The sequence below is a fragment of the Populus euphratica genome, unplaced genomic scaffold (assembly GCF_000495115.2).
Source record: "Populus euphratica unplaced genomic scaffold, PopEup_1.0 scaffold389.1, whole genome shotgun sequence".
In the NCBI taxonomy this organism is placed as follows: domain Eukaryota; kingdom Viridiplantae; phylum Streptophyta; class Magnoliopsida; order Malpighiales; family Salicaceae; genus Populus; species Populus euphratica.
In genome coordinates this window covers 285,619-310,288 of record NW_011500152.1, presented here as the reverse complement: position 1 = coordinate 310,288, position 24,670 = coordinate 285,619, and the positions used below count along the sequence as shown (strand labels likewise).

At 33.6% G+C, this 24,670-nt stretch overlaps 4 protein-coding genes across 6 annotated transcripts in view; all 4 read left to right on the top strand.

Moving 5' to 3' along the window:
• LOC105111002 (uncharacterized) lies at positions 1-22,157 on the top strand. Its single transcript, XM_011006228.1, has 4 exons — positions 1-165; positions 433-517; positions 619-1,162; positions 21,847-22,157. The coding sequence occupies exons 1-3, from the start codon at positions 154-156 to the stop codon at positions 1,143-1,145; spliced, it is 624 nt and encodes a 207-aa protein (XP_011004530.1). The 5' UTR covers positions 1-153; the 3' UTR covers positions 1,146-1,162; positions 21,847-22,157.
• The window catches only part of LOC105110998 (keratinocyte proline-rich protein-like), a 48,475-nt gene continuing 37,494 nt past the window's right edge, over positions 13,690-24,670 (top strand). The window contains exons 1-3 of one of the 3 annotated variants that reach the window (XM_011006223.1): positions 13,699-13,786; positions 14,046-14,133; positions 14,245-15,066. In XM_011006223.1, coding sequence (XP_011004525.1) covers positions 13,727-13,786; positions 14,046-14,133; positions 14,245-14,717 — 621 coding nt within the window. In that variant the 5' untranslated portion in view covers positions 13,699-13,726 and the 3' untranslated portion in view covers positions 14,718-15,066. Of the gene's footprint in view, positions 13,787-14,045; positions 14,134-14,244; positions 15,067-24,670 lie in introns of those variants that run through there. The other 2 variants (XM_011006222.1, XM_011006225.1) reach the window with 2 other exon arrangements.
• On the top strand, positions 17,548-18,972 carry LOC105110999 (uncharacterized). The gene is made up of 3 exons (XM_011006226.1): positions 17,548-17,704; positions 17,964-18,048; positions 18,145-18,972. Exons 1-3 carry the CDS (start codon positions 17,693-17,695, stop codon positions 18,657-18,659), a joined length of 612 nt encoding a protein of 203 aa, XP_011004528.1. The 5' UTR covers positions 17,548-17,692; the 3' UTR covers positions 18,660-18,972.
• LOC105111001 (neurofilament medium polypeptide-like) lies at positions 20,451-22,131 on the top strand. The gene is made up of 4 exons (XM_011006227.1): positions 20,451-20,566; positions 20,862-20,946; positions 21,047-21,336; positions 21,409-22,131. The coding sequence occupies exons 1-4, from the start codon at positions 20,555-20,557 to the stop codon at positions 21,832-21,834; spliced, it is 813 nt and encodes a 270-aa protein (XP_011004529.1). The 5' UTR covers positions 20,451-20,554; the 3' UTR covers positions 21,835-22,131.

Sequence of the window (24,670 nt, the reverse complement as noted above, 5' to 3'; positions counted from 1 at the left end):
GTCCCCATACTCCTACTACTTAATCGTGATCGATCTTCATTTTATAAACCTCGTTTTGGTATCTCAATCTCCCTCTCACCCTCTGGTCCGTTCCTTCGCTCTGCTCTCAATTCTATCATCTCATCAGGTTCAGATCAAGGCTTGGACAAAACCATGGCTGAAAAGGTGTGTGCATGGATGGATGTGAAGATTTTGATATACTTCCTTCTTCTTCTTTTCTTGGGTTCGATTTATCTTTTATTTAGCCCATTCATCTGGCTTTTTATTCTTTTTATGCCGTACTGGTCATTGTTTTTTGGCCCTATGGATCTCTTCTTCTTTTTCATTATCTTTACAGATCAATATCCTTCTATGTCAGAAAGTGTTCCAGTCCTTTCAATATTCGTCCAGGCTTAGAAATTATGTCCTTGTTTCTATGTGCTCCTATTGCAGAAAGTCACAAAAATGGTAATCAAGGTTGACCTCGGATGTGAGAAATGCCACAAGAAAATCAAGAAAGTACTGTGTAGAATCCCTCGTGAGTGCCTCTTTCTCCATGTATTATAACTTGGTTTGAGCTGTGTTTATGTAAGATGAGAGGAAAGTGGCTAAGTTGTTTTTGTGGATTGTGAACAAGAGAAATTCAGGACCAGATATATGACAAGAAGGCAGGCACAGTGACCATCACTGTGTTATGTTGCAGTCCTGAAAAGATCAAGGAAAAGATAATCTGTGAGGGAGGTGAAGCTGTCAAGAGCATTGAGATCAAGGTTCCAGAGAAACCCAAAGCAGCACCAAAGAAACCCGAAGAACCACGGAAACAACCGGACTTGACACAGGGAGCAGATGATGGCAATGGCAATGACAATCCCAAAGGACCACGCAAGCCGAAAAACCTTATTGTTAAACCATCAAAACAAAACGAACCAGAGATGCTGAAAGTGGTTAATGTTGAACCAGTAGACCCAAGGACATGCTGTCCTGAATGCTATCGAGGGATCAGTGGAGGTCCATGTTATCGTGACTATGGTAGGCCGGCACCCCCAAGTTATGAAATTTATGGAAGGCCAGTGCATGATAGTTGGGGTGGCAGCGGCGGCGGCTACCATGCGTTCAGATGTGAATATGTTTGTGAAGATAATCCCTCGTCATGCACCATCATGTGAAAGCATCAAGAATGCCGATGCTTGAAGACGATCTCCACCAAAAATCACTGGATTTGGACATTAGTATGGTGTCGATATGATCAAATTAAACAATAGGAATACGCATGCTCAAGTCATAACCTCGTCTAGCTGGCTCTAGTTGTCTATGTTGAAATGTTGGGTCAATTTTGGCTACATATTGGGTCTTTTTTTTTTTAATTTATGAAAGGTATTCGAACCAGTATTGTGATTAATTTAAATGATTTACTGAATATCTTGCAAATTCAATAGGTATATAAAATACCGTGAGGGTGATAGACGTATATATCAGGGCTCGAACCCAAGTATAATGGAAGAAAATAAGTCTTTTTCATTAATATACCCAACACTAGAATGCATTGGATCTTTTTTTTTTTTTATTTACGTGGGGTGTCTGGGTTCAGCTTACACACACCACGACTAATCCACACGGCCCACTGAACATCCTGCAAGTCCAATGAACAGGTAAAGTACCGCGAGAGTGACAGATATATATAGTAAGACTCGAATCCAGATGCGAAGGAAGGGAACAAGCCCCCACCACTAAACTAGAACCTTATTTACATTGGGTTTTCTTTCTTAGATTTATGGGTTTCATGTGATACAATATGATTGGTGATGTAGGAACAATATTTTATTACAAGAGTTTTTAGGATTATTTTTTTAATAAATTGATGTAAGGGATTTTAAAGCTTCCATAATCATTGTTATTTGTATGGTGATGGTGCGTCTCAGCGTCTCCTTTCCATTCACTTTCTATTAGCTTTTTTTAATTTCTGACAACTGGTCAATGTCTGCTGTTTGTAAACACTATCAAGCTTCACAGTCAGAAACTGAGGTCATGCATGATCCATCTAGATAATGAAATTTAATTGGCTTAACTGTTTATATTAGTTACTCACTCTTATATCAAAAATCCGGGGAATTAGTCAAATATACTAGTTTGTTTAATTTGGCTAATTTTTTAGTTTAGCTAGAGAGCATCAAATATAATTGGGGGTAGCTTATTTTAGTCTACAGAGAGCAACAATAAAAAAAATATGATCATTTATCATCACGAAACTTAAAAAAACAAATAATATCACTTATAACTAACCAATTTACTATTAAATTTATTAAGCCAACAAGAATACAATAAAAAAAAATTGACCAGGTAATGCATATATCTACAATGAGTTCTAATCTTGTCATGTGAGCCGCGATCTAAACTCAATGTTAATATAAATCTAATTTATAATTAAATCATCTTTTTATACGACGAGACAACATCACTTAGACTTCAAATTAGAGAATATTCAATGCCTGCTTTCTTCCTAGCTCCTTTTAATTTTGTATTTAAAATTATGTTTGAGTGCGTTTTAAAATTATATTTGGCTTGAAAATGTATTAAATTGGCTTCTGTGGTGTTAACCCACAACAGTATAAACTGCATAAGGTGTTACTTGCAGCCTTATTTTAGCCTCCGGGCTTCTAGCCAGTCCTGGTATAGCCATGTGAGCGATGGGCTAATTAATACATAGATAATGGATTGGTCCATGGCTTTCCTTGGATTCTCTACCTTCATGAGACAGCAGAGTAGAGGCACAAACTTGTAATTAGATTCATGTGATTATCACGCGTCCCCTTATAAAATCTAGAGGTAAACATTGCAGCCTTCGAAATGATTAACAAAAGAGAAGGTGAGACGTGTCCATCAAAGCCAGCGCATGCAGGTGCATGATTGCAGGGTTAAATTAGATAATGTAAATACTGTAAGACCGATTATTTGAGTCAACGTCCAACATCAACCATTGGATTCAAATCCTGTCCGTTGTCAATATTTATAGAAAATACCACAATCACTGATAATATTATAGATATATACAATTCATCAACAGTTGATAACTACTAACGAAATCATTGAAAGATGGTGCGAATTCCAAAGAACTGGGTATTAAATGCATATTTTTTTTAGATTAATGTGGGTGTCCGGGTCAGCTTGCGCGTACCATAACTAATCCCACGAGCCCTGAAATTAACGACCGGTATTAAATGCATATTTGACAATATACAGTTATGCATATTTGACAATACATAGTTACTAATAAAAATATTATTGGATTATTAAAAAAATATGACGTGTAATTAAAAAATTTATTGTAAAATTTAAAATTTACTAATATATTTTTTAAATATTATTAACAAAATAATTAAAATTATTATTATTTAAATGTTTGTTGGTAAAACTGTGCTATATATCCCAACAATCATCTCTTCCTCTATTCTTAAGAATATGAATGGTCACATGTGTTAACTTTAACTAGTCGGATTCAAATTAATAGTTAGATCTTATCAATGGAAAGTATAACCCACCCACTTGTAACCATTATCTAAATACTAAAAATATTAATATTGCATCTAAGGCATTGGCTCAGCGGTGGGTGGCGTCTTGCGCCTTCCGCTGCCATGGGTTCGAGCCTTGGAATTGCATGCTTGTCAGCCCCGCGCTGCCTTACCTGCCTGCTGGGTTTGCAGGGTGTTTAGTAGGCCGTGGAGATTAGTCGTAGTGCGCGCAAGCTAGCCGGACACCCCACATTAATAAAAATAAAAATAAAAAATATTAATATTAAAATGTTGCTCGATTATCGTAGTAAATCTAAACAAGGTGACATGTCCGCGCTGGTTTCTCATTTTTTTCAAAGTTTCAACAGGGAATCAAATAGCTTTGGCCCCCTGCGTGTTATAGAATCCTAGACCATACCATTGTGGGAACATATAATAGGGAAAACAGGTCTTAAATCTATGTACTGCCCCCAGAATTTACCAAGAGACCAGCCAACCAAAGATCGAGTGCATGTCGCCAACCGGTCACACATGTTGCCGGCGACACCCACGAACAATCCTAACCTTGCAACTTAAAAATTAAAACGTCCCTCAAGTTTGTGCTATTAAAAATTTACATAATTATTAATTATAGAATTTATAGAATTAATTAAATTACATATAAATTTTAACCTGAACATTCATATTAATTAAAAAAAAATTAAAACTCCCTTGTGATTTCACATTCCTAGATACAGCACGAATTGTTGTTTAATGCCAGAAATTACTTAAAATAGAGAGTTCTTGTGCATACATCTCTGATTTCCCGGCCATCTCCAAGATATTCATGGATTATCTGTGATGTCCTCGACTAGGTGAGCCAAAATGCATATTAAGAAGGACTTGAGCACACTGATGTACTGGTATTTTCCAGCATTTACCCACGACAAACAGAGCAGTGCCCATGTTCATGCAGGCGAGAGGTGCTCTAGAATAATACTAAACCACTTGCAAATTGATGTGAAAACTGCAACCTCTATTCGTAGCTTGCAAAGCAATAACATTTCACTGAAAAAAATAATTAGAGCAATTCACTTCTTAACATCTTAGGATTATTATTTGTGAAGGGTTCTCTATGGTGACAACATCGGTATAAAAGGGTTCTCTATGGTGACAACATTGGTATAAACCAATAAGCTTCGCTTTTTACAAAAACTAGAAGTTCAGAGCGATGTAAGCGGATCAAGCCATACCTTAACTTGTCACGTATTAAATTTAGTCATTATCCAGATTCGTTTGTGTGGGATGTTTTGGAAAATTTGTTGAAATTTGATTAATGGATATGTAATCTTCTATTATAAAAAACATTAACATGCAGAGTAGAGGCACAAACTTGTAATTAGATTCATGTGATTATCACGCGTCCCCTTCTAAAATCTAGAGGTAAACATTGCAGCCTTCGAAATGATTAACAAAAGAGAAGGTGAGATGTGTCCATCAAAGCCAGCGCATGCAGGTGCATGATTGCAGGGTTAAATTAGATAATGTAAATACTGCAAGACCGATGATTTGAGTCAACGTCCAACATCAACCATTGGATTCAAATCTCGTCCGTTCTCATTTCATAAAAAGTTAAAAAATATTTATAAAAAATATCACAATCACTGATAATATTGTAGACATGTACAATTTATCTATAATTGATAATTATTAATAAAATTACTGATAAATAATGCGAATTTCAAAGGATAATGTATTAAATGCATTTATGATAGTGTACAGTTATCAATAAAAATATTAATGAATTATAAAAAATATAAAAAATAATTAAAAATTTTATTGTGAAATCCAAAATTTACCGATATATTTTTTAAATATCACTAATGAAATAATTAAAATTATTATTATTTAAATATCTATTAGTAAAATTGTGCTATAAATCTCAACAACCATCCCCTTTAATTTTATTTTTTCATCTACTCCATTATCAATCTTTTATATATTTTTTCTTCTCATTTCCTTCAAATCTTTTATTTGTTTTACTTGTAATCTCTACTTAAATTTTCACGAAATTAAAATATATGTATTTCCTCTACATGATTTTACTTCAAGCTTTTTTTTTTCTTGTTTTAGCTATTGTTATTTTTGTTATATTGTATTTTTATAATGAAAATAAAGTTTTGAAATAAATATATTATTAAGGTAAGCATTTTTCATTCCTAAAGTCTATAGTTTTTTTTTAATTTATTCAATATATTTTATTGTTTGTATTGTCATAATAATTGAATAATTTGTTAAATTTTAATTGTTATTGTTGAATTTACCTTGTACTGAATATATAAGAATAAATTTAATTATTCTCTCTTGATTTTACTCTATTATTGTATGATAGGTGTTTAATTATGTAATTAGTAATTAATATATAAAAATATTTTATTGTGTGATACTTAATAAATCTAGACCTAAGCTTTCTTCATTCTTGAAGGCTTTACAAGAAGTCAGTGCTTGAAGATACCATCTATTATATGGTTAGTAAGGGATACGTCCTTCAAATAGACATGATTGTTCGAGCATCCAAAAAAGGCTATCAAATATAAGAGGTAGTGTCATATTTCACATTCTTGTGGTTTATCATTAAAATCAATATACACTACCTGTAATCAACACAAGTACGGGTGCTCAGTCGTACTCATAATTCATTTTATATAATATTGTGACTGCTCATTGTCTTGAGTTTCAAGATACACATTTCATACATGCATAGTAATATATCTTGATTGCTCTCGTCCTTTTTATTGTGGCGTGAACAACTACATAGATCAGGAGATGCCTATGCTTACCTTGTTCCATAAATGTTTCAATGCCCTCTTCGTATAGTGTATATATTCTTGTCATTATGCCTGTTGGACAATAGTATTTGTTGAACTATAAAATCCCAATTGAATTTTGAATAGTTAGGACATGGCTAGATAAACTCTAGATATTTTCAAAAGTGGTAGGGTTAACGACCTCTCTTTTATTGTATTGTATATTTTCTCTGTTGACTGTTTTCTCCTACTCATCATACACTGGTTCTATTCCATGTATGATTTTACTATTTGCTTTCTGTTTTGAAATTTTTAACCGTAGACTACTCTGTATTTGAAATTGCTCACTGATCCTCAACCTTTGTTGATTTTTGTGATGAATTTGTCACAGGTTCAATTACCTACGTTGACAGAGTATTTAGGAGTTAAAAGCTAGGAGGTTCTGAAATTGTTGAATATTTGAAAGGCTTTGCATATCTTCTAGTTACAACATAAAAAGCAATTATGTTTTTATCAAATGATGATTTTTGTAACACCCAGTCTAAAGAATTCGTAGCTTTACAACAACACATTACTCATCTTACTGAAAAATAAAGACAAATATCAACGAGTTATAAACAACACACAGCTCGTCTCATCAAAAAATACAAGGAACTCTTGGTGAATTATGGACAATGCCAAATGATCATAAACATGGTATCATAGAGTAATAATAAATGTGCATCCTCTTTTAGTTGTAAAACAATCAGCCTCCTCCAGCTTCGTTATTGTGCTAATTGAATTTAAAAAAAAAACATATTCAATTTATAATGAATATTATTTAATTTGATTTTTTTTATTTTTAATGTTTAATAAAATTTATTTGCATAATTGGTTTTTTTACTATTAAATTATATAATTTTATATTATTTATTCTTAATATTTTTTTAAAAAAATTAAAAATATCCTAAACAGATTTAAAAACGGAATATATCCGTCGATATTTCACAAAAAGTTAAAAAATATTTACTAGAAAAGCCACAGTCACTAATGGTTTCACCGATGGATACCGTCCGTCAGCATTTTACCAAGAGCTACAACATATTTACAGAATACATTCGTCAGTACATCTCTAACAATAAATTTTTTTGGCATGCAATTTCTGTTTATAAAACTATCAGTAATATTTTTTTTACCAACATACTTAGCGATGGAATACGGTATTACCGACGAAAGATATGTTGACGGTCACTTTTTATTAGTGATTCAGTTAGTAAAACAATTATCGACGAACTCTGGATCTTGTATCGATGGATAAACTATGAAATCTTATAGTATGAATATGAAAAGTTAATTTAAAAAAAATATATAAAAATCAGGTAAGATGTAAAAAAAGCAAAATTATATTATATTGTATAACATGTTTAGATAAAGAACTGATTTTTCTTTTGAGAATGAATAAGCTGTTGAACCCAAGTAAGTGGGCTAACTTTGATTGATTTTTAATTTATTTTTTACGCATGGCAGAAATATTAGCATCCTTCATTCATATCAATCAACATATTTAGTCATCGATCCTGGAGATGGAGAGATGGCTTAAACCAATTAAAATCAATAGTAACAAGAGGAGTATTTGTTCCGGTTAAAAAAATTAACCAAACTAAAATTGAGGATTGTTGGTGGAAAATGGTGAAAGGTTTTGATCTCATCGATGATGCCTGGATTCAATCCTTGTGTGACGATCGCAACCATATATAAAATATTTTTTTTAACAAGCACGTGAATAAGAAAACTACAATGAAAGAGTTTGCAGAGAAGCGCACAAGGAAGCTTAAATGGATAGAGAAAATTAAAGAAGAAGCTCTTGCTGATTTTAACACAAGGAGTAGGAAGCCATCCTGGAAGTCTCCATCGCCATTTGAAAAACATTAATTGTCAACAATCAATACTTTCGAGATCTTTAAGAAGGTTCCAAGCTGAAGTTCTTCATGTTATTCCTTGAAAGTAAGAGGTGAAGGCACAATCTCGATATTTAAAGATTTTACATTAATGAAATTTAATTGGCTTAAATGTTTATATTAGTTACTCACTCTCATTGCTTATATCAAAAATCCAGGGAGAACTAGTCAAATATACTAGTTTGTTTAATTTGGCTAATTTTTTAGTTTAGTTAGACAGCATCAAATATAATTGAGGTAGCTTATTTTAGTCCACAAAGAGGAACAATAAAAAAATAAAATCCACCAACCCCAATTACTTAATACGGAGAAGTGATGACTTATTTAGGGTGCTTGGAAGCACAAAACTACAAAACTAAAATTCAGTCATTAAAATTTTTTTTATCATTATGAAACTTAAAAAAATATATATATCATTTATAACTGACTATTAAATATATTAAACTAGCAAAAATATAATAAAAAAAATTAACATTTTTATACTACGAGACAACATCATACATTATAGGTAATGTATATGCCTATAATAAGTCCTAATCTTATCATGTGAGTCAGTGACCTAGATTTTAAATTAGAGAATATTCAATGCCTGCTTTCTTTCGAGCTCCTTTTGATTTTGTATTTAAAATTATATTTGAGTGTATTTTAAAATTATATTTGACTTGAAAATGTATTAAATTGTTTTTTTATATATTTTAATGATTTTAATATGTTAATATAAAAAATAAAAAAAATTCAAAAAAAAATTATTATTATATATTTTTAAACTACAAATACTTCTAAAAATATAATGAATCACAATAACAAATATAAATCAGAGGATGTTGGAGGGTATAATAGATGTTATTTAAAATGTTTTTCATTTAAAAATATATTAAAATATGTTAGAGGGAATAATAGATGATATTTAAAATGTTTTTCATTTAAAAATATATTAAAATAATATTTTTTTTATTTTTTTATAATTTATTATTAATGTGAGCACATAAAAAAATTTAAAATATAAAAAAATTAATTTTAAATAAAAAAATAATTTTTAATACCGAACAATTAACAAAAAAAAAAACCAAAATTTGGTGCGAAAATACTTCACTGAGACTCATGTAACTGTGGAGTCAAGCAGTGTTTCTCACGATAGTTAAGTCGTGTTTTCAATTTCAATTTCTCTTCTTTTCTAACTTTTCGCTGGTTGTAGCGTGAACTTACAAGCAAAGATTTTCTCTTCTTTTCAAGTCTAGAAACACGTATGGATAAACACCACAATTTTTCACCTTTTTCCCTTCCCCTCAAGGCAGAACATTTTTTGCGTTTCTTTCTTCTTTCCATGGATCTACTTCTTTTGCTTGCGGTTCGCAAAGTTTTTAAGAGATGAGTTTTGATTTTTGTCTGCTTTTTTTTTTATTTTCATTTGTTCATGTTGATGGGTTTTTCTATTCTCTGTGTAGGTTTTTTGCATCTACACCCTCTTTCATGTTTTATCTTCCCATACTTTTTTTTTTGGTTGTTTATTTGTATCTTACTTGGAGATACTGATTTGTTTCCCTTTTTACTTTGTTAAAGGTTGCTTTGACCTTCGAAGCCATTGATTCGCCCAGCCTTGAGTGGGGATCCAGGTTACGAAACCAAGGTGGTTGTGAGGATATGTCTTGCTGATGGTATTGACATGTTCTTAGCATTGTTGGTGATGGATGGTTCTTGCATGATAGATTAATTTTATGGGAATTCATTGGAACCCTTGTGATGTTCAGGTAATCAATTTTCAAGTGGTTTTCAAAACTTTTGGAAGAGGTTTTTATTTCAAAATGTCCCCCCTGGCTATGGACGGATGATTTTGAGGCTAATTATTATTAGATTTTTAATTTATTAAGAGGCTGGTTTCTAGAAGTGTTTTTCAATTTCTGGCTTTGGGAAAGTTAGTGATTGGGTGGGTAATTGGACGAGTCCGCGGGTTCAGGTGAGTTAGTTTGAATTGTTATGCGTTGTTTACGAAAGTTAATGCTAATTTAAAATATAGAACTTTGGAAGAAATTCTGAGCTTTTTATGGGGACTTGATATGTTAGAAATGCTTAGAAATTGGATAAATCACTAGCTGTTGTTTATGAAATTTGCTGGTGCTCTCTGTTAAAAAAGAAAAGAAAAGAAGAAGCCAGATTTGTCTCCATTCCATAATAGTGTTCAATGTGTTTGCTTTGTCCATCTTCATGCTAGCTTTCAATATTTAATTCAAAAATCATATGAAGTTGGTCATGGTCATATTCACTGTACATAGAACAATTTTTGATTTGATTGTGATGAATGGAGATGTTCCAGCGTATATCTTTAGGAAATAGTTTGAGAACTTATAAAATTAGATTGGGTTCAAAGTAGTTGTAACATAGACAACATTTGAAGTTACAGTTGGTGGGGAAAGGAGATTGATTATGATCTGTATTACACCTAAGAAAATGTCAGGAACTGCTGTTGCTACAATGAATAACAAAAACTGCAATGTTCTGGGCTAGAAGATTTCTTTCTTCTTAAATTTTGCCCTTAGAGCTTCACTTTATTGGATAAGTTGGTCACCTCTAATAACTTGCTGCATTAGGATGCCAAACTTGCTGAAATCATAAACCATGCTTTCAAACTCTGCTTTGATTTTTTCCAGCGGAGATGATTGCAAACAAAATCTGCGATTCATGGTGCGCTAGGTTATCCAATCCTTTTTTTTTTCTTTCTAAGAGTCATATTAAGAAAATGTGCAATGAAGTGCACAATGCTTTATGCAGCATTTCACAGCTAAGATTTGATGCTTCTATATATGTAATTCATTATATTTACCACATGTTCATCCTATTTTTCAATTTTTGCAATGTATAGGTGCTGAAACCTGGCTGGAATCATTATCACCACTACATCAGCAAGCTTGTCCTTTCCTCGCACCGTCTTTCTTTCTCTTCTTCTTCTTCTTGGCATAGGATTCGGTTCTTATAGATAAAGAGCATGCATGAAACATGCCTTCGGTACAAATACTAACAGATATGTATAAAGTCATGTTAGTCCCATGATGATGACAGACTTGGCTTGCGCAGAATTAACACCATGTTTTGAACTAAATTTTCATTTTGTTAGTTTTAAATGAATACTTTAGTTATTTGCTACTTTGAATAGTCAGAATACATTTTTTTTTTCCTTGCTTGGTTAATAGCTATCAATGCATTCATAAAGGCTAATTATTGTGCTTTTTTTTTCAATTCCATTTATTTTATACATCTATTTCTGAGATGTTTGTGTTGGCAGCTTCATCTACAGATGAATTATGATCATCAGCAAAGTTATCAGCTCATTCGAACCCAGCACCCCTAATATTTTACCACTATAAATTATTGTTATCATTCGTTTTTTCAATAGATTTTCCCTGTGAATCATCCGATCAATTAAAAACATCTCCCTCATGTTCACATCGATACATCATGATATATTTCTCTTATTCTCTTGGTTAAAGCTACCCCTAATATCAGCTTCATCTACAAATATGAATTACTCATAGAACTTCAAAATAAAATTTTCCATTGTTATTAAGTTTTTTGACCTTTTGTCGATACGAAAAAAACAGTTTAATTATTCTTATCAGGACACGATACAGTCAATGACCCATGTTATCCACGCATGTCCTCCTCTCATTGCATTTTATGCAAATATTATTTTATTTGTTGAAAATAAATATTCTTGGATACCCGCGGCAGAGCGCGGGTATGATGGCTAGTGTCTTCCATGACCCGTGGTGGCATAAATTTCAAAGTACAATAACTTTATTCTTTCTTCTTTAGTTCCACGACACTGCAAATCGACAATAATGGGCTCGGAGGTTGGGTTGGTTGGATAATATCTTTTGTAGTTTTGCACTCATAGCAATTGGCAGACAACCATTTATCATCGTCGCCTGACCACTTCTGTCTCCTTCTCCTCTCCGAACCCATATAAATGCTCATTAATAAAAAAATCAGAATGCCATTCCATAGGAATTCAAACCCAATGATGACCATAACAGCGACGGCTAAGGAATTAAGGGTGTTTGACACCGTGATAGAATCTGTTTTCTTAACAAATTTAAAAAATTATATTATTTTAATATATTTTTAAATAAAAAATATTTTAAATCATAATCAATTATTACACTATCAAAACCCATTAATATTTTATAAAACACTTGAAACACCTGCCCTGTCCATCACCAAACTAATGTACCTTGGGATAGATGCAATACAACCTTTACATCAGCGGCATTCATAAATATGATTCGGTGAAGAATGTTGCATGTATCCATCTTAATTTTTAATATTTTATAAATTTAATTTATTTAAATTTTTTATTAATATAAATATCTAAATTAATTTATATATATCTCAATTAATTTTACGAATAATAAAATTAACAATCATGTAAGTATTCAATAACTTTAAAATTTATAAAACTCGAACCGGTGATATTTAAATAACAAACTTAAGATATATCCCTTGAAATTTACTTAATTTTTATTTATACTTGATCTAGTTGGGTATATCTTGGCATGTTAAATATTTTATAAATATTATATATAGTTACAAGTTTAGTATATGTGCTAATTTTTATGGATTGAATTTATTTAGAACTAACAATTATTCTCAATAAATTAGCTTAAAACCCGTTATAAGTTTTAACACATAATTTAAGTTTAATATATTAATTGAATTAATTAACTAAAAATGAAAGAATTAATTGAAAAAATAAGAATAAATAAATAACAAGACATATAACAATAATTATTTAAGTTTATTATTATAGGATATACATGCTAGGTTGAGTTTCCTGATGCATAATATCTATTATTAATTAAATATTTTCATTATCTAACTGAAATGGAAAAGGGGGAGTTATGTTCTAAACTCCTTTTTTGATCAGTGATCTAACCTTATTGGACTGGAAAACAAAAACAAAAATTGTGATAAAGATAAGTCTTCTGGTACAGTATAAAAAAAATAAAATATCCTACTAAATTCATTTTTTTTAGAGTTTGTTTTTTTTTTTTCCTGACATAAACCCTTAAAAAAGGTTATCCATTCCCTCTCTTTCTAAGAGAGGCAGAGTCCTTATTTCTCTATTTTATATTGTTTTTTATTTTCACGGTATAGATATTTCGAACCATTTTATACATAGAATGATTTTTTATTTTGAATAATTGTAAGAAACAATCCTTTATATTAACCTAATACATTAAGAAAAATATTTTAAAAAAAAAAAATGTTACAATCAATTTCTGTAACCCCGGCGGCTGTCCTCAGCTTAACCTTGGAATTGATTAACAAAATAGAAGGGTGAGATGTGCACCTCAAAACCACCGGGTGATGAAAGATTGTTGGGCAGCAGCGACGATATTTCCACTCCCAAGTCCACATTTCCTCATCTTTTTGGTCTGAAAATGCAAGGACAATTAAATTAAGGCCTCACGTGTATCACACCCCCACAAACCACCCCCCCACCCCCACCAACACCTCTATATATATGCTCTCAATATCCATCGTCTTATCGGATCAAAGCATACACAAAACCATGGCAGAAACGGTATGATATATATTTGTGTGTGTTAATTTATCTTTTAATGCATCCTCTTAATTTGGCTTTTCTTCTATTTACGTGGTGGTCCTATATATGTACAAGTTCTTGATAATCTCTACAGCGGATTCTTCCATGAACATGTTTTGAGTTCTTCCACTCTTTCTGTCTATAAATTTATCACGAAGACGTTTTTTTATGTTTTCTATTGGGATTAATCATGGTGAGGTCCTATATGAAATGCATGCACTAACTACTACTGTTACAGAAAATCACAACGATGGAGATTAAGGTGGTTGACCTAGGATGCGAAAAATGCCACAAGAAAATCAAGACAGTACTGTGTGCTATCCCTCGTGAGTCTTTCTTTTTTCTCTTTAAGAACAGTGCTAGGTTTGAGTTGTTTGTATCACCAAAGGAAGCGACTAAGTCTTGTGGATTTGATGATGTTAATTAACGAACAAGAGAAATCCAGAACCAGACATATGACAAGAAGGAAAACACGGTGACAATCACTGTGGTGTGTTGCTGTCCTGAAAAGATCAAGAAAAAAATATACTGCAAAGGAGGTCGAACTGTCAAGTGCGTTGAGATCAAGCTGCCTCCGACGGTAACTACATGCGAAAAAGATGATAAAGGAAAGCCGCCTCCAATTACAACTACAACTACAACTACAACTACAACTGCAACTGCAACTGCAACTGCAACTACAACTCCAACCTCACCATGCACTTGTTGTGAAAAATGCCGCCGAGGCCCATGTTGTTTTCACTTTTGTATGCTAACAGTACCTCCATATTGTTATGTACCTTGTAGAATGTCAGAGTGTGATGTATGGGGAGATGGTTGTTGTAGTTGCCGAAGTAGGGGTTACTATGTGTGCAGAAGTGCATATGTTTATGAAGAGTACTATACCTCGGCGCCATGCACAATCATGTAAAGGGAAATCAAGTTCAGAAGACCGATGGTTTGAGTCAACGTCCACCATCAACCATTGGATTCAAATCCAGTGGTCATGATGGGCCTTGGTGTTGTTGTGTTTATAATATCATTCATTTTGTGTTGCTGCTGTTGTTTTGACCTCTTTCAACCGGATGATGCACGACTTTGTGCCTAGCTAGTATTTTCAAGTCAATGGTCACAGTTTTTCCATTGTTAAATGGCTTGTTACCTGTATGGTCAGCAAATATGGGAGGCTGACCACCTAGTCTTTGTTTTTTATGCTCTCTTATCTTTGTATAGTCCCTTTGGATGTTCTCTTCCAAAGTGCTATTATTTGTTTCAAAAAACCCTCTCCCTCAATTCTCTAGTCATTTTTTGCCGGATGAAATACCCAGAAACATCATTCGGCCGTGCTTTGTCAATTATAATATTTTTTTCTTCAGATAATATTTTTTAAAAAAATTTTATTTTTAATATCAACACATTAAAATTATATGAAAATACATATAAAAAATTATTTTCAAAATAAAAAATCTTTTAATCTAGGTATCAATACTGAAAATTACTATTTAAAATGCATAGCGCGGTGCGACAATATATTTTTGTTTTAAAAACACAGGCAGCACCATCGTGGTGCCGATATTCCTAACCAGACACAAAATAATAAAATAAAAACCTAAAATCTCATTCTAGCTATCCATCTAAAATATAATAAGATAAAAACTCCAGGCTGGACGTCTAAAGACTGGCTAGGAGCCTATGATATTATCCCAATGTAAATTTTGTTAATTAATTGAAAATATATTTTTCCTTCCATAAATATCATTGTAGGGTTACACGCATGTGGTTACAATTATTGCTGATAAAAGCAAAAGGTTCCATATTCCAAAGGTGAGCGTGCACGCCCGTTTCTTTCACTCTCAGTTGCTTTCTTCAGTCTCTGACCGTATGATTGCTTCTGTGGTGTAAACGTGATCATGCTTGTTTCCTTGGAAAAAATGGTGCAAGCTCAGCAATATTGCAGCCTTCGAAATGATTAACAAAAGGGAAGGTGCATGTGTCCATCAAAGCCAGTGCATGCAGGTGCATGATTGGAGGCCAGGTTAAATTAGATAATGTAAATACTGTAAGACCGATGATTTGAGTCAACGTCCAACATCAACCATTGGATTCAAATCCAGTGGTCATGATGGACCTTAGTACTGTTGTTGTGTTTATAATATCATCCCTTTTGTGACGACGCTGCTGTTCTTCTGACCTCTTCCGTCTAGATGATGCACGCCTTAATTTGTTTGTGCCTTGCTAGTATTTTCAAGTCAATGTCGGTGGCTGGGTACATGTTTGGTCCCGGCTTTGCTACCTCCTCTTTGTTTCTTAGTCTTTGCAAAGTCCTCCTATTTTGTCCTTTTGGATGTTTTCTTCCAAAGTGTTATTGTTTGTTTCAAATTAAAAACCCAGAAACCACATCATTCGACCGTCCTTCGGCGATGGTGGTTTTTCTATAATACTTTTTTAAAACATTTAAAACATATTGAAGGAATAATTTTTTTAAAAAAAATATAAAAAATATTGGAATATACTACAATAATATTTTTATTTTTTAAGATTTATTTTTATTTTTAAATATAAAAATAATTTAAAAATGTATAAAATAAAAATCTAAAAACAATATATTTTTTAAAAAATACAGTTTAATGTAGTTTTATACATCAATAAATATAATTTAACTGATTATTTTTTAAATTTATTATTTATAAATTATTAGTTTAATTTTTATAAATTATAATTCTTAATTTTAGAGTTTATAATGGGATGAATATGTAAAATGATAGAATATTTATATTAATAAAAAAAGAAGAAAAGAAGAAGAAAGTTGACGGACGCAACTTCTGGACCCACAATTTGTTAACTTTCTTCTCCATGTCCACACATAGGGATGAGAAGATAGCCATCCCTAATGTATCATTAGAGAACATCAATCATTGGGTTTCTTTCCCATTTTCATATCTTTATAAATATATAGATGTTTTCGTTTAGATTATATGAGGTATTCTAGGGTGATGATAGGAATTGGTAATATTTTATTACTTATTTTATAAGATTTATTTTTAAAAAATATAAATAGAAAGGAGAATAATAAAAATATCCCAACTTATTATTTCCCTTCTATTATACATTTTTTTAAGTAAATCAACTAATTACTTTACATGTATCATAAAAAAATTAATCAAATTTGGACAGGTTTTTAAAGAGATGTGTTCTTATGTTACTCTATAAATTCAAATTTTGAAACAGAGGAGTTCGTTAGAATTAGGACACTTAAAGTTATGTGTTAATGGAGGACGGGGGATAAAAATAAGAATATAAAATAAAATTATTTTTGTAATAAATTTATATATTTTCAAAATAATAAATACAATGATCCAAGTTTTCCATGCCTCCTCAATGTATTTTTATTATCTTTACTTTTTTTATTTTTATCAGGAAACAACAATCAAAGCCAGTTTATTGACAGTAGATATGGAAATATTAATTAATTATTTTAATTTTATGGTGGGGATTTTTGGGACACGTGTGCGGTTGTCAGGGGGTTGCACTGCTCATTTATTGACTCGACTAAACTAATGCACCGTCGGATGAGTTACACCGTTCGAGATGACTAACAAAATAGAAGGTGAGTTGTATCCATCAAAGCCAGCACATGCAAATGCAGGATTGGAGGGTCAGCAATAAAAAATGCAACGACAATATTACGCCAGGCTCCACAACTCATCCCACGTGCTCTCTTCTTATTGGCCTCTAGATGCACGGTATTTAAACCATGGTCTCTCACTTCTACTACTTAAGTTGTGATCACTCTTAATTTCATAAGCCTGCTTTTTGGTATCTCAATCTCCCTCTCACCATCTGCTCCTTCATTCTGCCTACAATTCTATCATCTCATCAGGTCCAGATCAAAGCGTAGACAAAACCATGGCTGAAAAGGTATGTGCACGGATGGATGTGGGGATTATGATATATTTCCTCCTCCTCCTTTTCTTTGTTTAGATTTGTCTTTTTTTTAGCCCATTCATTTGGGTTTTTCTTCATTTTGTGTGGTGGTCCTTGTTTTTGGCCCTATGGTCCTCATCTTCTTGTTCGCTATCTTTACTGATCAATATCCTTCCATGTCTGGAAGTGTTCCAGTCCTTTCAATATTCTTCCTGGCTTAGAATGTCCTTGTTTTTATGTGCTCCTATTGCAGAAAGTCACAGAAATGGTGATCAAGGTTGACCTTGAATGTGAGAAATCCCACAAGAAAATCAAGAAAGTACTGTGTAGATTCCCTCGTGAGTGCCTCTTTCTCCATGTACTATAACTTAGTTTGAGCTGTTTTAAGATGAAAGGAAAGTGGCTAAGTTGCCTTTGTGGATTTGGAACAAGAGAAAATCAGAACCAGACATATGACAAGAAGGCAGGCACCGTGACCATCACGGTGGTATGCTGCAGTCCTGAAAAGATCAAGGAAAAGATAATCTGTAAGGGAGGTGAAGCTGTCAAGAGCATTGAGATCAAGGTTCCAGAGAAACCCAAAGCACCAGATACGAAGAAGGGCGGAGAAAAGAAGGAGGACAAAAAATCGCCCGAAGCACAGAAGAAACGCGAACAACCGGACAAGACAGCAGCACCAGTTGATGGCAATGGCAAGCCCCAAGGACCAGACAAGCCGAAAGCGCTTATTATTGAACCAGTCCACCCATTGACATGTTGTGCTGAATGCTACCGAGGGGTTAGTGGTGGCCCATGTTATCATTTCTATGGTAGGCCGGCACCCCCAAGATATGAAATTTATGGAATGCCAGTGCATGATAGTTGGGGTGGTTGCCAAAGAAGCGGCTACCATGCGTGCAGATGTGAATATGTCTGTGAAGATTATCCCTCGTCATGCACCATCATGTGAAAGCATCAAGAATGGCGATGCTTTAAGCCGATCTCCACCAAAAATCAGTGGATTTGGACATTAGTATGGTGTCGATATGATCAAATTAAACAATAGCATTACTCATGGTCATGTCGTAACCTTGTCTAGCTAGCTCTAGTTGTCTATGTTGAAATGTTGGGGTCAGTTTTGGCGGCATATTGGGTCTTCTTTCTTAGTTATAAAGGTTTTATGTGATACAGTAAGGTTGGTGATGTGGGAACAATATTTCATTACAAGAGATGTTAAGATTTTTAATAAATTAATATAATAGATTTTAAAGCTTTCATAATCATTGCTATTTGTACATATGGTGATGGTGCGTCTCAGCATCTTCTTTGCATTCACTTTCTATTACCTTTCTTTAATTTCTGACAATAACTGGTGATGGCTTCAGTTTGTAAATGTTATCAAGCTTCGCTGTCAGAAATTTAGATCATGCATGATCCATCTAGAGAATGGAATGTGGACTGTCATGATTCTATCAGTGTTCTTGGCGATAAGAATTCTCCCTTGAATTTATCACAGAATCATTGAATTGAGCAGTTTCCTTCCTTCTCATGATTTGTTGACATGGGATTATGTAAAGTTGTCGACTACGAAATTTATATGAGTTGCTCTCTAAACACTAATATTATTGATTAAAAGAGTGAAATTCTTGTAAAATTCACAATAAAAAAAAAATAGGATTTCAATTCTCTCACGTTTTAAATAAATGTTTAATGGATTAGAAAGTTTATCATGTAAATTCAAAGATTATCAGGTCAATCCAAATATATATTTTTTTCTTTTTATAATAAGATATTTTACATTAAAAAAATATAATAAAAAAACGTGTTTATTCATTTTTTCTACTAGAAAGAATAATATTTGACTCGAAGCAAAGCAATCTGTGTTGCCTGCAACCCTGTTTTAGCCTCTGGGCTTCTCAGCCAGTCCTGGTATAGCCATGTAAATGATGGGCTAATTAATATGCCCTGTAAAACATGGGCAAAGCCCAGTATTAACGAAGCCCATTTTGTAAGAGAGAAAACATAGACAATGGACTGGCCCATCGCTTTCCTTGGGTTCTCTACTCTCATGACCTGCAGAAGAGTAGAGGCACCAATTTCAAATTAGATTCATGTGATTCCTCTCGACAACTCTGCAAAGCAATAATGATTTTGATGGGATTTTTTTAAGACTTGGCAATCGTGGACGCAACTTCTGGGCCCACAATTCGTTAACTTCCTTCTTTATGTCCACCCATAGGGATAAGATAAAACGATGAGCTGCTTGCTTTCCGACTTGGTTCCTAATTTCTCATTTTCATTTTTATATTCATGGTAAAATAATAAATACAATAATTCATGTTTTTATATTCATGGTAAAATAATAAATACAATCAAACGCCGGCTGGATTCTTTTACACATGAGGTATGGGAATATTAATTGAAGATTTTTTAATTTTATGTGGGGAGTTTTTGGGGACACGTGTACGGCTGTCATGGGGGTTGCATGGCTCGTTTATTGAAATGACTAAACTAATGCACCGTAGGATGCACTACACCCTCCGAAATGTTTAGCAAAATTGAAGGTGAGATGTGCCCATCAAAGCCAGCACATGCATGTGCATGATTGGAGGGTCAGCATTTAAAAATGAAACGACAATATTACGTCAAGCTCAACACCCAATACCACGTGGTATCTTCTTATTGGCCTCTAGATGCACGGTATTTAAACCATGTCCACACTTGTACTACTTAAGCTGTGATCAACCTTCATTTTGTAAGCCTCTTTCTGGTATCTCAATCTCCCTCTCACACTCTGGTCCGTGCCTTCACTCTGCTCTCAATTCTATCATCCCATCAGCTTCAGATCAAGGCTTGGACAAAACCATGGCTGAAAAGGTATGTGCATGGATGGATGTGGAGATTTTGATATATGTGCATGGATGGATGTGGAGATTTTGATATATTTCCTTCTTCTTCTTTTCTTGGTTTCGATTTATCTTTTATTTAGCCCATTCATCTGGCTTTTCATTCTTTTTATGCGGTGGTCATTGTTTTTGGCCCTGTGGACCTCATCTTCTTTTTCATTATCTTTACTGATCAATATCCTTCCATGTCAGAAAGTGTTCAAGTCCTTTCAATATTCTTCCTGGCTTAGAAATTATGTCCTTGTTCTTATGTGCTCCTATTGCAGAAAGTCACAGAAATGGTGATCAAGGTTGACCTTGAATGTGAGAAATGCCACAAGAAAATCAAGAAAGTGCTGTGTAGAATCCCTCGTGAGTGCCTCTTTCTCCATGTACTATAACTTAGTTTGAGCTGTTTTATATAAGATGAAAGGAAAGTGGCTAAGTTGTTTTTGTGGATTGTGAACAAGAGAAATTCAGAACCAGACATATGACAAGAAGGCAGGCAGGGTGACCATCACGGTGGTATGTTGCAGTCCTGAAAAGATCAAGGAAAAGATAATCTGTAAAGGAGGTGAAGCTGTCAAGGGCATTGAGATCAAGGTTCCAGAGAAACCCAAAGCAGCACCCGAGAAACCCAAAGAACCGGAGAAGCCGAAAGAACCTGAAAAGCCTAAGCAACCGGAGAAGCCCAAAGAACCGGAGAAGCCGAAAGAACCTGAAAAGCCTAAGCAACCGGAGAAGCCCAAAGAACCGGAGAAACCCAAAGAACCGGAGAAACCCAAAGAACCGGAGAAGCCGAAAGAAGCAACCGGAGAAGCCCAACCGGAGAAGCCCAAAGAACCGGAGAAACCCAAAGAACCGGAGAAGCCGAAAGAACCTGAAAAGCCTAAGCAACCGGAGAAGCCCAAGGAACCGGAGAAACCCAAAGAACCAGTGAAGCCGAAAGAACCGGAGAAACCCAAAGAACCGGCCCCAAACCCAGCTCCAAACCCTGCACCACCACCAGCTAAAGCTCCGGAACCAGTCCACCCAAGGACATGTTGTGCTGAATGCTACCATGGGATTAGTGGAGGCCCATGTTATCATGACTATGGTAGGCCAGCACCCCCATGTTATGAAGCTTATGGAAGGCCAGAGGATGATAGTTGGTCTGGCGGCGGCGGCGGCGGCGGCTGTGGTTGCCAAAGAAGCGGTTACTATGTGTGCAGATGTGAATATGTCTGTGAAGATAATCCCTCGTCATGCAGAATCATGTGAAAGCATGTAGAGATATCGCCTTAAGCCGATTTCCACCAAAAATTACTGGATATGGACAGTAGTATCGTGTGGATATGATCAAATGAAACAATAGCATTATTCATGCTCATGTCATAACCTTGTCTTGCTACCTAGTTGTCTGTTGAAATGCTGGGGTCAGCTTTGGCTGCATTTTGGGTCTTCTTTCTTCGTTATAAAGATTTTATGTGATACAATAAGGGTGGTGATCTTGTGGGAACAATATTTTATTACAAGAGATGTGAAGATTTTTAATAAATTAATATAAGGGATTTTAAAGCTTCCATAAGCATTGCTATTTGTATGTATAGTGATGGTGCATCTCAGCATCTCTTTTCCATTCACTTTCTATTTGCTCACTTTAATTTCTGACAGTAACTGATCGATGGTTTCTGATTGTAAACGTTATCAAGCTTCGCTGTCAGAAATTTAGGTCATGCATGATCCATCTAGATAATGGAATGTGGACTGTCAGGATCCCATCATTGTACTTGGCGATGAGAATTCTCCCATGAATTAATGAATGAGCAGTTCCCTTCCTTCTCGTGATTTGTCGACATAAGATTATGTACAGTTACCGACTACGAAATTTATATGAGTCGCTCTCCAAACACTCTCATTATTGAAAATATATTAAAATAAAATATATAATTTTTATTTTTCAAATTTTTTTATTATACCAGTATATGAAAACAGTCAAATATATATATATATATAATTAAAAAATTAAAATTTTCAAGAAATACAGTTGACAGTAATTTCAAACGGGTTCGTTAAACGTGCCTCAGCTTTCAAAGTTTGCACTCATTGACGCAACTTCTGGCCCACAATTTGTTAACTTTCTTCTTTTTGTCCACACATAGGGATGAGGAGATGGGCACCACGAATGTATCCTATCACTTTTGAGGTTCAAGTGATGAGATGAAACGATGGGCTACTTGCTTAACGACTTGGGTTTCTAATTTCTCCTTTTCATATCATTATAATTATACTGCTTTTTGTCGTTTAGATTATATGAAGTATTCCATGGTGGTGTGATATATAGGAATTAGTAATAATTTATTAATTATTTTATAAGATGTACTTTTAGAAAAAAAATATAAATACAAGAGAGAGTAATACAAATGTCTCAACTTATTAATTTTTCTTCTTATTATTATCTTTGTATTTAAAAAAAAAATCATAGTGACTAACAAAATACAACTAATTACTTTACATGTATCATAAAAAATTAATCAAATTTGGACTAGATGTTAAAGAGATATGTGTTCTTATGTTACTTTATAAATTCAAATTTTGAAACAGAGGAGCTCGTTAGAATTATATCACTTCAGATTATGTGGTGTTAGTGCATAAAGATGTCATAACTTAATTTTTAATTATTTTATTTTGTCTTATTTTTATTTAAAAAATATACATGAAAAAAACAAAATTAATGAAGAATAAATTAAATTTTGGCTAAGGCAACATAATTGAAAGTTTGAGGATTTAATTAAATCTGAGAATAGTTTCATTAATCAAATCAAGAGTTTAATTGAAGAGTTGATAAGTTTAAGGACTTAAATGAACTTGAAATTATTTAATTAACAAAATCAGGAACTCAATTGTTAAATTGTAAAAGTTCAGGGGTCAGAATGAGAATGTCCATTTGAGTCGAAACGGCACCGTTGCTGGAACAGTCATGTTCATCTTCACTATCCCGATTCAACAGGGGAGATAGAAAAGTTGTAGTAATTTCGGTCCGAATCATGCATCACGTCCATTGCCCAAGATCCCGCTCGTGGATCAATTAACAGTCCTGCAATGTAGTATTGTAAGTGGGGATTGTTCTTGGGCAAGCTTCTCTGACCCTATAAAAAGCCAGAGAAGAACACAAAAAAGGGAAGGTCAAGAGAAGAACAAAACAAAGGGAAAGAAAACAAAAAGGACGCCGGGGATAAACAGAGGAAAACCAGAGGACGAACAAAAACAAGAACAGGGGACGAGCGGGAGAAGTAGGGGGTAGATCACGAACCGAAACAGAAATAAACAGAGGACAAGTGGAAGACGAATAACACCAAAAAAAAAAAAAAACAAAGAAGCAGGGGGCAGGGGAAAAACAGGGATTACACAGAGAAGGAGAGACGGAGAGTCACAGATCAGCCCTGCCATTGTCTTCGTTCCTGTAGATAAAGAATGACACTAAACCAAAGACTATTGACAACCAGCATCACCATTGTCTACTTTACTTCATCTCAAAACCAGAGGAGACAGAACACAATCAAAGAAAGAAGCATAAGGAAAGAACACAAGAAGAGGAAAGTCACCGAGATCGTTGCTACTGCCTTTGACGTTTCCAGAACTAGGGGAGAAAGCAAAGGAAGACAGAATAAAAGAACAAGGCGTTGCCTAACCAGTGCACTAATCACGCGCAGCTTCGTCTTCGTTGTCAAGCATACCAAACCAAGTAAGTTCATCCTTTCTCATTCTGCAATTTAATTCATTAGACACTTTTCCCGTGAATTTTAATTAGCCCTTCACTGTGCACGCATGTGTTGTGCGTACCTTTGCCTAGCCGGATCACTTGCTTTAGCCAGTGAGTAGGTAGAGCTGGTTGTGCCTAATTCAATTTTAAAAAATAAAAAAATAAAAAATATATTTATATAAAAAAATATAAATTTATTTTATTGATTTATTTACTGATATTAGAGTAGAAATAAAAATATTAGTAAAAATTTATTTTATTTTATTGTATTTAGCTACATAAATATAAAAAATTTTTGTTTGTGTAAAAATAGATTTATTTTATTTTTTATTTACTAATATTAGAATCAGAAAT